We start from the raw sequence: 11,756 nt of genomic DNA on the forward strand, positions 1-11,756 counted from the left end.
CCCCCCACAACTCCTGCATGAGAGTTACACATTTGCCAAGCAGTATAATGTCAAAGGTTAAACCATTATTTTTTTTCATGTCTCTGTGATTCTGGAGCACTCTGCTGCCCTTGTGTACTTCACTATCTCACTGCTGTTATTGCTTTGTCCCTCCTTGGCCTTTGTTTTTAAAGCTCTGTGCATGTTATACTGTAAATGTCACTACAGTACAACAGGCTGCCCTACCACAGTCCTCTCCCCTCAGACAGTGTCTCCTCTGCATGCCCTTCACCTGTACTACCAGACAATGTCTAACCCTGTCAGCCTGTCTCCCAGTCTCACTGGCTTTCAGCTTGCCCTTTCCTCATCCCAACATTACAGGAAACAGCCTCCATTCAATGTTGTTGCCTTTTCCAAACAGATATCATCACCACGTCTGCCCTTTTCTAGTTCTGTACTCTCAGAAAATAGAAAGCCTGGCTGAGGAACTTGATATTACCAAACAATGGTGCAGATTAGACAGAGGAAAGATGGAAAGGCAACTGCTCAGGTGTCATGTTCACACACAGGGAGAAAAAGGCTGGCAGAAACAATCAAATGATACATTATATGGGGAAGTACAATTGTGCCAAATGTCTAACTCGTTCTCACAGGAAAAATATGACACTGACCCACCCAAGGTCAAAAGTTCTACACTTCAGAAGGAAGCCAAATTGAACTCAAACAAAAGTCATTGTAATTTTTGTACTCATCTGATGGTCATGGATATTGGCCAGAGAAGTAAGTAATTTTAAGCTAAACCTATGAAGCTGATATTTTAGTACTGGTGTATAAATGTTTTGTCTTCATCCTTTTGTGGGATATTTGATAGGACTTGGTAGATTACTGGTTTATGTCATATACAAGTACATTGTAAACCAAATTATGATATTTTCTTAAATATAACCAAGTTATCCCATATGGAAAAGATATATATAAATCTTATAACGTTTGTATCTGTCTTGTGTGAAACTTGTATGAAAAACATACAAGAGTGAAAACACATATAAGATCCCTTGAAAAATTATATAATGAAACTTGTATGTTTTGGATACTTACTAAAACAATATATGAAAGTAATGAGAAAGTGGCCACTTTCATTAGTAAATCATATAAGTTTTTACTATTTCTTTTCCATATGGGATTTAGTGCCTAAACCTTACCTAACAGTGAGTAAACTGTTAAACTGAACAGTGACTGAAACCGAAAAGAAACAGTAAGCAGCAAAGTATAAAAACTCCACTACTGACTAGATTATATATAGTGTTATATATAAAACACTCAAATCTAAGGAATTTCATTCCTTCAAACACAATATCGTAAAAAGGTAGTGTAAAATGACAGGCATCAACTATTTTTCTACACATCTCATCTTTATGTCTAGCACTCTAAATAAATATTCTTCTGCTTTTCAGCCATTAAAAATCAAGACTTTTTGCAGGCAATCTAAAATCAATCTACAATCACTCTAAAATCAATACCTCAATTGCTGAAACCGTTACAGAACTTTTTCCAAGATGATTTTTTTTACTGCTCAAGGGACAGCTCTCTATGTCCTTACAAAGAGGGATGAGTGTTGCGGTCTGAATAAACTTGCTATATTTTGTGTGACGCTGATTGCGTGCCCTTTAACCTCAGACTATCTTTGGCTACTCTGAAATCAGCTGAGGTTGTCCGGCTGGCCACTTAACCCTGGGCACTTACTGTCATATCTATGCCATTAGCAAGTGCCTGAGTAAGAAGGACACAAAAGAGCATCAAACTTCTCTCCATCAGCCTTGGTATGGTTCTGTCTACTTTTTCAAAATTCTCTCCTTCCATTAGCACCAAAGTGACAGATCGAGCTTTAGATTACCAGTGCAAGAGAGCAGCTGGCTGACACACATTACGCCATATTGCTCTTGCTGTATTATGTTGAGACATATTATGCCAAGACATTATTCACATGAATAAGTGAACAATTCCCCATGTCAGTATGACCTCAGATTATGCTATTTGATATAAAAGCAATCTTGTGTATGCACACACACACAGGTGACATGATACATTTTCCTCATAATGTTTACTGATGCACAGCCGGTGGTAATGCATCAACAAATGTAACATATTCAGGGAGGAATGATGCCACCTTGTAAGTGCTAATATTTACTAATAGCCACTTGAGGTATTGCAAAAAACAAAAACAAAAAAAACAAATCATTGAAAAAACCCATTTTCTCCTTTTATAATTAAAAAGCCTTTTAAAAAGCATTCAGGTCACTCTCCCTCTATCATGTTCATAAATGTAATTTTTGTGATGTCATCACCAATTAAAGGCTTAGTGGAAATCTGATCTGTGGGTGGGCCCAGGAGGATAAAAAAACTTTCACTGACTATTGATTATTTCTGATAAAGGCTCATCAAGCAGCCAACATCTTTTAGAGCACAGTTGCTTCTTGCTATCTGCCTTTTTTTAAAATTTATCCCATATCATCCTGGATAGTGTTTTTCCAACAGCAGTTTAACAGCATGTGAAGAGTGAAAGATGAAAGTGAAAGACCATTGAAAAGGGAGTTGCAGGTGGCTCACGGTCAAATACCTTCCTTTATTGTAACCATCATCACGGCTGTCAGCTCTTTGATTATTGTGATTTTAGCCACAGTAAAACTAGCATGAAAGATGAAGCATTAAAGATTAAAAAAAGAAACTAAACAATTGTCCATGAAACAAGGAGTGTTTGACAAAATAAACATAGATGACTTGCTTAGCTAATGAATGACCTATTTTTTTAATGCCTGTTGCATGCTGCACGTGAGCAGATGCAGTGTTTATTAATAAAGTTGAACTGCATGTTAATCTTCTCAAATGCACACCTTGAGAAAAGAGGACAGAGCTTTCTGTCTTGTCTGCTTAGTAACAGGTGTGGAGAAAAAAAAGTCCTGCGCTAAAGGAAGCTATTTTCTTTTCTATCACTGGGATGTTACATAGAACTTTAAAGGTCTTAATAATGCAACATATAAATGAATACATTGATATTATTTATTTAAAAGGGACAGTGCATATTGTTGAATATATCAATGTAAATAAACAGAGTTAGCCAAAAGGCTACTTTTCATCTGTTGTCCTCGGCAGGTCGGACTAAAAGGTGGAATCTATAGAAATGTACTTGTGTGTGAAACAGGCATTTAACAAAAAATATTTCTTCTGTTCAAGGTCACATGCAAGGATTTTTGTTTCAGATGTATCATTCTATTGGATGGGACAGCTTCATCTGTTCCTCCATCGTCATCTTATGTCACATCATTTTAGAAATGTCCCAGTTACTATTGTGCTGTTTAGATCTGTTTATAGCTCACAAATCAAATAAGTGGAGCACAACATACAAATTGCAAGTGCGCAGGAATGCTGTTGTTCATACTACAGCTAATGACCATAATGGGATAATTTGTTTGCTTAAATGCATTATGTCCTATACAAGTGATGCAGCTGAACACAGGCAAATAGACAGATGGCTAGATGGACATAAATAGACCCAGTCAATCAGAGGACCAGTTCAGTTCTCTTAGAATTAGTAGTCGATACTCTCCGTTAACAGTACTAAAGTATGGGTTATAAAACCTCTGGAAGGTGCAGTGCAGACATCCCATGGTTTGTTTATAGATCATGCATGTTGAACTGCAGACTTGTTTTGTTTTATTAGTTCACACAGAGCATTGTTCTGCTCCATCAAATCCATTGCTGTCATGCTGTGTTTCCCATCTATATTCATTTAGAGTGAAGGATTATAGTCAATAGTCACTGTCAGCTGATGTATAACAATCTATCAGACACTTTATTTGCACAAGCTAATTTGATAGGGCTTTGGACTGCTCACTAAACACTGATCCATGACACGTACTTGCATTCAACAGCCATGTACAGTGGTATCATGATATTAGAGTGACAAAAAACATAAACAGATTAACTGAACCCGCCATATGTTTTGTTTGTTTACATGCTACAAAATAAAATCAAGAAAGTGGTCTAAGTTGGTCTCAGAGATTCAAACACTAGAGGTCAAAGGTGAGACTCATTCATTATGCACCGATCTGCTAATACACAGCCAAAAAAGACCAAATTTGTTCATTTTACACATTCTCACACACCTGAATTTTTATCACCAGATGGTCTGGATGATGTCAAAATGCAAACTGATTAACTGAGTTTCAATTTTACTATAATTCCCTTTACAACTGATCACAGAATAACTAGGAGGGAAGAAATTTCATAAATTGACTTGTTGTAAAAAAAAAATTTGTTAATTGAGGGTATAGAACAACTTGATGCATATTTTTTCAGCACTTGAAAGTTGAGCCCAATTCTGTAGTCCTTGGATTACTGCACTGTGTCCAAGGACAGATTTTACAATCTCACAACTTTTCTAAAATCTTACTTTAACACTGAGAAGTTTCAGGACACCCAACATTATTCACACAAGTTTTTCTCAGTGGATTTAAACCAAGCAACATGAGGCAGCATTTAATGTCTAGAAACTGCTAAAACTTCCCATCCATCCATCCATCCATCCATCCATCCATCCATCCATCCATCCATCCATCCATCCATATGTGTAATACCTTTCATTTCTATGTTACCGTGAATTGTGTTAATGATATTGTGAAAAACAAACGTCCCTTCCCTGTGCAGAATGTCATGACAACCCACGTAATAACGCCCTAGATATTTTAATCTGGGTCAAAGTGGGGAACCCACCGGCTGATTGACACTCCAACATAGCGAGTTGTGGAGCCATATACCTTGGATGTCTAAAAAATGATTAATTAAATAAACTGAATATTAATAAATACATAAAATATTTTAGCTCATTATAGTTTGCCTGGACATAACAACATTATAGTTGCCTGAACATAAGAGATATCTCTGTAGCAGACATGGTGTGTGTCTGCACGTGGGTGCGCACTGAATAGCCTACATAAAAATAGGTCAAGGTTGTGTGATGCCCACAGAGACGAAGAAGCAGTCTCTGCCAGAAAAAGAGAACATGTATGGCTCTGAACACAGATCATTGTGCAAGATAAAAGCTGTATCCACAAGCATTTGACATCTCCAAAAGGCTGGACAGGGCAAGTGTTGTGCGTGATGTGAGTCCTCTTTCCTCTCACTCAATAGGTGCGTAATTGTGTGGTCATCATCTTGCGCAGTATACCTTGAATGCATGTTCATTGTTGCTGTTTTTGTACCAGACTGCAGACATGAATGTGCTGGAGTGGAGTGGGGAAAACAAACAATCAAACAAACAAACACCAAAAATCCCCCTGACTGTCTATTTTGTCTTTCTTCAATTCTCTCTCACCCCCCCCCCTTCTTTTTCATTACTCTATGTCAGCAGTTGCCATGGAAACTATTTTGCTCATCGTCTCTTCACTCCTTGTATATATGACTGGTAAGTACAACCCTGCTCATGCAACACACACGTGCATCCATGCATACAAACACACATGCATGCACACTCGCCGATTGTCCATAGGGAGGCAGTGTTGGTGCAAGCGGTGACATTTCATGGAAAAGGACTGGGGGTGGACAAGTCAAATCCATAGAAAAACATCAGTTTAAGTGTGGATTTTACTGATTGCATGCCTGGTCTCTTATTGTGTGGGACTGAATTTGCAAAGATATGTTTTTCATCTTTCACTTATGGTCCTCTAATATCCTGTGTTTTTCCCCTTTCTGTTTTCTTTCCACCTTTTCACTTTAACCACTTAACACTCTGCCTCGCAGCTGCAACAAACACTGATACAGAGGGGGGTGAGTACTCTTCCTGTGGTCTCTAATGGGGTCAAACATTGATCTTAAGTGCTTTACTGATGATCTATTCATGTTTAGATCAGACTCTTCGGATGTACTGATAGAGCCTTAAAATTACCAGACCAAGTTATTAACCCAAACAGATTCTAGTTTTGAAGACATATGAGCAGTAATTTGGCAAGAAATAGAGTTGATAAAGTAGGATAAATATATAGGATTTCAAAATCTATGAAATCTAAAGTGTTGCATCTAAAGAGCACTGTTTCAAAGTCAAACCATCATAATGCTATTACTGAAAAATCACTGCTTGAAGTAAATGACATTTTATATGAAATCTATTTAATATGTGATATTATTATATGCAATATTGTTTCATGCCAGCTTTCCCCAGCTTATCTCCTATTGACATATAAAGCTATAAATATTTGTACATAAATAACAAGAATCTATTAAATAAGTACCATGTGTTTTATATTGTGTATATATTTATGTAAGCTGGATGTGATAATGTGTGAAGTTACAATTCGTTATTACATTAGAGTTTCAGCTTACAGTGCCACTCCAGACTGAAACTAGAAACACACTGACTTAGGCTTAGTATAGTCATTTTAGCACAAACAAAAATACTGAGATATCCTGAGATACTGTTATTGAGATAAACATCCTGTTCACAATAACATTTTGTTTCTGAAAAAACAAACAAAGAGTATTTATCTTTTTAAACACATGCTCTTCCAGTCTGTATTAGCTGAGGAGAGAGACAGATCACTGAGTTAGTGGTCTTCTATATCCATTTCATTTTCATTAACAGAGCAATAATTCCCTGAATGACTACCAATACCCTTAGGAAAGCTGATTTTAGTTGACTAATTTTCAAGATGAGTCATAAAAATAATTATATAAATTACAAAAGAAGAAAGACATGGATTTTGTCACAAAACATTCAGAAAAGTGTATTGATAATAGTGATACAGGCTTGCAACTGAGACAATGTGTTTTGATTTCTCATTGTGGTTTTGTAAATGTGTTTGTTTCCCTGTTTGCAGCAACCAATACATCTGAAAACCCATTTATTTATGGTAAGTTAAAGCAAAACCTTCTGAAATAACTAGCACATTGAAAGTAATTACATAGACATAGACTCATTGTAAATCCCTAAAAATAAATAAATTAAAATTTTTATAAAGCATTATTTGCGATAAACAATGATTAAATTACACCCCTGCTGTTGCTTTCTTTCTTCTGCAGACTATGAGACCTTGAGGATTGGGGGATTGGCATTTGCAGTGGTGCTGTTTACACTTGGCATTCTTCTAATCCTCAGTAAGTTAACCTTGTGTGTGTCGTTTCATCATGTCTACACACGCTCTCCACTATAACCAAATGTTACAATTTAATTATAAAAAACTGCATTTTCATAGAATTTTCACATCATTCTACTCCATGACCTTTCTTACGCACTGTTTCACATAACACTTTAATAGTGATGACACAGATGTTTCGTTCACAACAGAACAATACAGCTGACAGTTTAATGTGTTTCCAGGTCGGCGATGCCGCTGTGGTATTAAACAGAAGCCCAGGTATGTCAGTGTCCCTCTCTGATTTACAGAAATGATTTTTTTTTTTTGCTGCATGAAGAGCTTTTTTGGGTCATACTATTTGATTTAGTTACCATGACAACCTGTGGATCCTCTCTTCAGGGCCCCCGGAGATGAAGAGGCACAGGAGGAGAATCTGATTGTCTCCAAGGGTAAGATGCACATTTTAACTCTTGTCATTTCCTCCTCACCTCAAGCTCACCCTCTGACATACATCCATAATTAAGTTTCCTTCTGAGAGAGCCCATAGAACACAGGAACTGGGAAATCTGCTCCTTTTGGCTACATTTCAGAATATCTGCAATATCTGCTTTTTTTTTTTTTTTTTTTTACAGTTAAAAGGCTTTTAAATGTGGGATCATTTTTTGCAGTGTTTCTGCTCTCATGTTATCCATTTGTCTAAAGCTACTGATGGAAGATGCATTGTGATCCTTTGGTCACATAAAACCAGTAAAATCACAGCAAAAAATATCAATCAAAGCTTTATTCGTCACATGCAGGTTGCCCTGCAGTGAAATGGGACCCCATAAAATCACAGCAAAAAATATACTTTACGATCTGCTATAAAAGAAAAAGTGCAAATATAAACAGTGTTATTACTGTCATTATTACATAACAGTGCTTGATATATTTCAAAATATTTTTAAATAACATCTTGAAGAGGACATATATTCTCACACCCCACAAAAAGTTGGTGTATACCGTGTATTTCCCCATTATGTGGTTTTCAAGTTTTAGCTTAGAAATATTGCTTAGACTTTTCATTTTAAAGTGGATTTAGTCCACTGTATATAACCCATGTTTTAAAGAGATGTTTCAGCACCTGTTGCTTTAAATCTTAGTGAATCTTAGCTTCTTTTCATGCCGTCTTCAAGAAGAGCTCAGTGATTCACAAGGTAGCAGGGAGAAAGTTTGTCTTTAGGCTTTAGACTAGAAAGTTTTTCTTTAAGATATTATTTTTAGTTTTAAAGTGAAAATTGGTTAAACTTATGCAACAAAACTACTTTAGGTTTGGGGAACAATCAAGGTTTGAATTAAAGTACACCTTTTCAAGAAAGCATATGGACTATGTGTTTTAATTGAATATTTTGATATGATATTTATAGCATTTTTACTGAATTGCATGAGTTAACTTGTGTGAGTTATAAGAGTATCTTCCACTCTAAAATGTGCATACCTTGTACATTAAGTGAGTGAATACATATACTCTACAGTAGTGCTCTTTGTTATAAGGTCACAAGTACAAAATCCAGGTACTCCTTGCATACTTAATGGCCCTCAATTAGCAGCAGAGCCCTGAGCATTGTCCTTCACCTTCAAGTGATTGCAAGTGAGTGAATGTTTTGGCACAGGAGAGGAATATTTAACAAGAAATAACTCTAGGCAAGTTTAATGTTTTGCATGTTCGCTTCAGCTAACTCACTCATCATTGACCTTTTTCAGCTGCAGCAGCTGCCAAGGAGACTCCACCAGAGAACTGAGGCAACTCTAAAGAACTACCTTCTGAAATGAAGATTTTATTTGATACTTGTCTACAATAATAGTGAAGGTGTGGGTGATTATTATAACCGGTCATGCGATAGGGTAAGAGGGGAGGTATATGTTTAGAGGAGTAATGCTGATATGTACATAATTCTTGTGCCTGCTGTTCTTCGTTGTGATCATGCCAGTCCCTCCCTCGCTGCCTGTGCTCTTGTCCATTCCTGTGCCTTTCTGTGACCGTGTCTCCACTTCATTGTCGTAGCCAGTAGCACCTTTAATGCAAGATTGTCTTTAAAAGAAAAGAAGACTTTCAAATCTTGTGTGACCTGCTGTTCCTAATTGTTTTGTTAATTGTCCAGCGTCATATTTTGCCACAGTTAGAATATAACACATACATATATATATATATACAGTATATATATGTATCAATACGATATGTGTATAAGTAGTACTGACAGTTCACAGAAATATGAATATCTTCATTTACGTTTAAGTGTGAATGGCTGGGTGTGTTTGTGTGGCCACATGAGTGTAGTTATGTGTGCATGCATATCCTGTATGTGTATGATTGTGTGTACATCACAAGTGCATGTGCATCTCTACATGCAAGTGTGATGAGCCTTATATAAGACAATCTCAACTGCCACAGCTCTCTTGAGGGAGCACAGTAGTGTGCAGGTGCCTGCATGGGCCCCTCCACCGCAGTGTTTAACAGTTCACAGTGGAGGAAGCTTCTGCATCAGCTATCTCACTGCCACCTTCTCCACATATCCACTCCACTGCTCTGTCACTGGCTCCGTCAGGATTAGCTAGTCTCCAGCAGGCTATAATTAGTTTTCCCATACACACTCACTGGTGCCACAAATCTGTCGAGCCAGGGTATCGTTCTTTTCTCTTTGTTATTTGTTTAGTCAGTCTCATGATGTTTTAAATAACTAGACATGCATTACACTGCCGGAAGAGAGATTAAGTTTGTCTGTGGAGTTTGAGAGTCGTGATATTGATATTATTTGTTTGCCAGACTACATTAATAGTAGCCTAATGTAAGCCAAATTATAGAGAGAGTATAGATGACTAGTCCTTGTTGTCACCCTGCTGCCAGGTCGGGTTTTAACCAGTATTAAGTCTGAAATTAAACATGACAGCTAAACAAGTAAATATGTTCATTCTTCACACAAGAGCCTTGTTGTGTGGCAACCTGTTGTGCTTTGGCATAAATAAAAGTGGCGGAACACAAAACGTGTATTTTTATGTTTATTTCTTTTTTGTTTTTATTTTGCTGAAAACCTGATTTTGTTGTAGAATTTGGATTCTTATTGTTTTCTTCAGGGAACTTTCTGTAAACATTCATTTACATGCAAACGTCAAACAGCATTTGAAATCACTCTGCTGTTTTCCAATCAATGTCAGTCAAGGTTATAATACTGTCACTTGGGGCTATGAAACCATGTGTCAGGGAAAGATTTCTCCACCTGAAGACTCTATAACATGCCGCATTTTCTGTTACGATTCCAAAGGTTGAAGCAGCTTTTGTTTATTGGCACCAGCTTGCAAATTTTATGAGACTATAAATATGTAACTGAGCGGCTGAACTAAAATATGCCTGAGCGTGGAGGGGTGGTTTAGTGGGTGGGGATTTCTACTGTGGGAGTCTGGTCTGGAAATGCAGACAGGGCCACCCGCAGACACACCTGGACAGTGGTGATACAGAGCCTTCTGCAGCTCAGGTGAGTGACTGCTCTCTTAAAATAAATATTGAAATAAATGTGGCACAATAATCTGTTACCTTAAAATTATTTAAATAAATGTTAGAGCTGGATCATGTATGGAAGATACATGTTTTAATAGGTTTAAGTTAATCTCTGTGTTTATTTCTGTATTAAATGTGAATTACCGGCATTCCTGCAATGAAAAGTTTAACCTTTGAATGCAGGCTGTCCAAATAGTCCAAAACATGTTCTCATGGCTCAGTTAATATGTGTTGTAAAGCTGGGTTTAGAGGACAGTAGTTTGTTTACTAAATATCCTGCTAGATGCCCACTTTTAAAGAAATCTCATAGCAGTGATGTAGTGCTTGACTTTAGGGGTGCTGTCTTTATTTGCCAAAATCACTATATATCAATTAGGCAGTCGTCACAGCAGCTTCTTTTCCATGTTCTATCTATAACCTCTATCAGACTGTGCAAGGTTCAAGGTTAATGAATATTGGAGCTGTAATATATTAATGAGTAACTGCCTGGTATGCCCTTATGCTCAGTGGTGCATTGAAAAGGCCCAGGCACATAAAGGATTAAAGAACTGAAGTTCACAATGCACACAATGGCATGCTTGAAGTAAGTGGAGAGAGCCAGGGAAAGTCTCAGTTCTTTAATCTGTTTAAGTTAACAATTAAAGACTTGGAGATCAAACAAGAAACGCTTGTTTGTGGGAATGCGTGTGGTTTTGGTGGTGGGGAGGGGTGGTGAAAGATGTTGGCAGAATGGGTGCGGAAGAAGAATCAATACTGCCATTAACCTCTCAGTGAAGATCAAGGCAATCGCTTTGCCATTAAGACTGCAGTAGGCAACCCACAGGGCAATTTGTTCAGGACATATAAAGTTTCCAAGCCTTTCAACTGCCTCTCATCTAAAGTGAATAAGCCCAGTTAAATTAGCTACTAGAACAGTCAAACTTTATTACAAGAGAAGGGCTGTAGAAACAAAATGCCCACAAACTTTTTAACCCACACACGCTTTCACATACCAGACCCAATGGTGGGAATGCTATTAATACAAAGGTTTGTGTTTAATAATTTAAAACAGTGGACCTTGGTGGATCACCGGTTGGTAGATGCAACCCCCCATCACCCCGCACACGCACACTTTAAATAAA

At 37.3% G+C, this 11,756-nt stretch overlaps 1 protein-coding gene across 2 annotated transcripts in view; it reads left to right on the forward strand.

The window, feature by feature from the left end:
- Positions 1-10,124, forward strand: part of fxyd6 (FXYD domain containing ion transport regulator 6) — a 12,080-nt gene extending 1,956 nt beyond the window's left edge. The window contains exons 2-8 of one of the 2 annotated variants that reach the window (XM_005720863.2): positions 5,384-5,440; positions 5,776-5,802; positions 6,849-6,881; positions 7,051-7,125; positions 7,349-7,385; positions 7,506-7,555; positions 8,847-10,124. In XM_005720863.2, the coding sequence (XP_005720920.1) occupies positions 5,392-5,440; positions 5,776-5,802; positions 6,849-6,881; positions 7,051-7,125; positions 7,349-7,385; positions 7,506-7,555; positions 8,847-8,884 (309 nt within the window). In that variant the 5' untranslated portion in view covers positions 5,384-5,391 and the 3' untranslated portion in view covers positions 8,885-10,124. The remainder of the gene's footprint in view (positions 1-5,383; positions 5,441-5,775; positions 5,803-6,848; positions 6,882-7,050; positions 7,126-7,348; positions 7,386-7,505; positions 7,556-8,846) is intronic. The other variant, XM_005720864.2, reaches the window with a different exon arrangement.
- Positions 10,125-11,756: the final 1,632 nt, after the last annotated feature.

Source organism: Pundamilia nyererei, unplaced genomic scaffold, assembly GCF_000239375.1.
Source record: "Pundamilia nyererei isolate P.nyererei 1_Seehausen unplaced genomic scaffold, PunNye1.0 scaffold00003, whole genome shotgun sequence".
NCBI lineage: Eukaryota > Metazoa > Chordata > Actinopteri > Cichliformes > Cichlidae > Pundamilia > Pundamilia nyererei.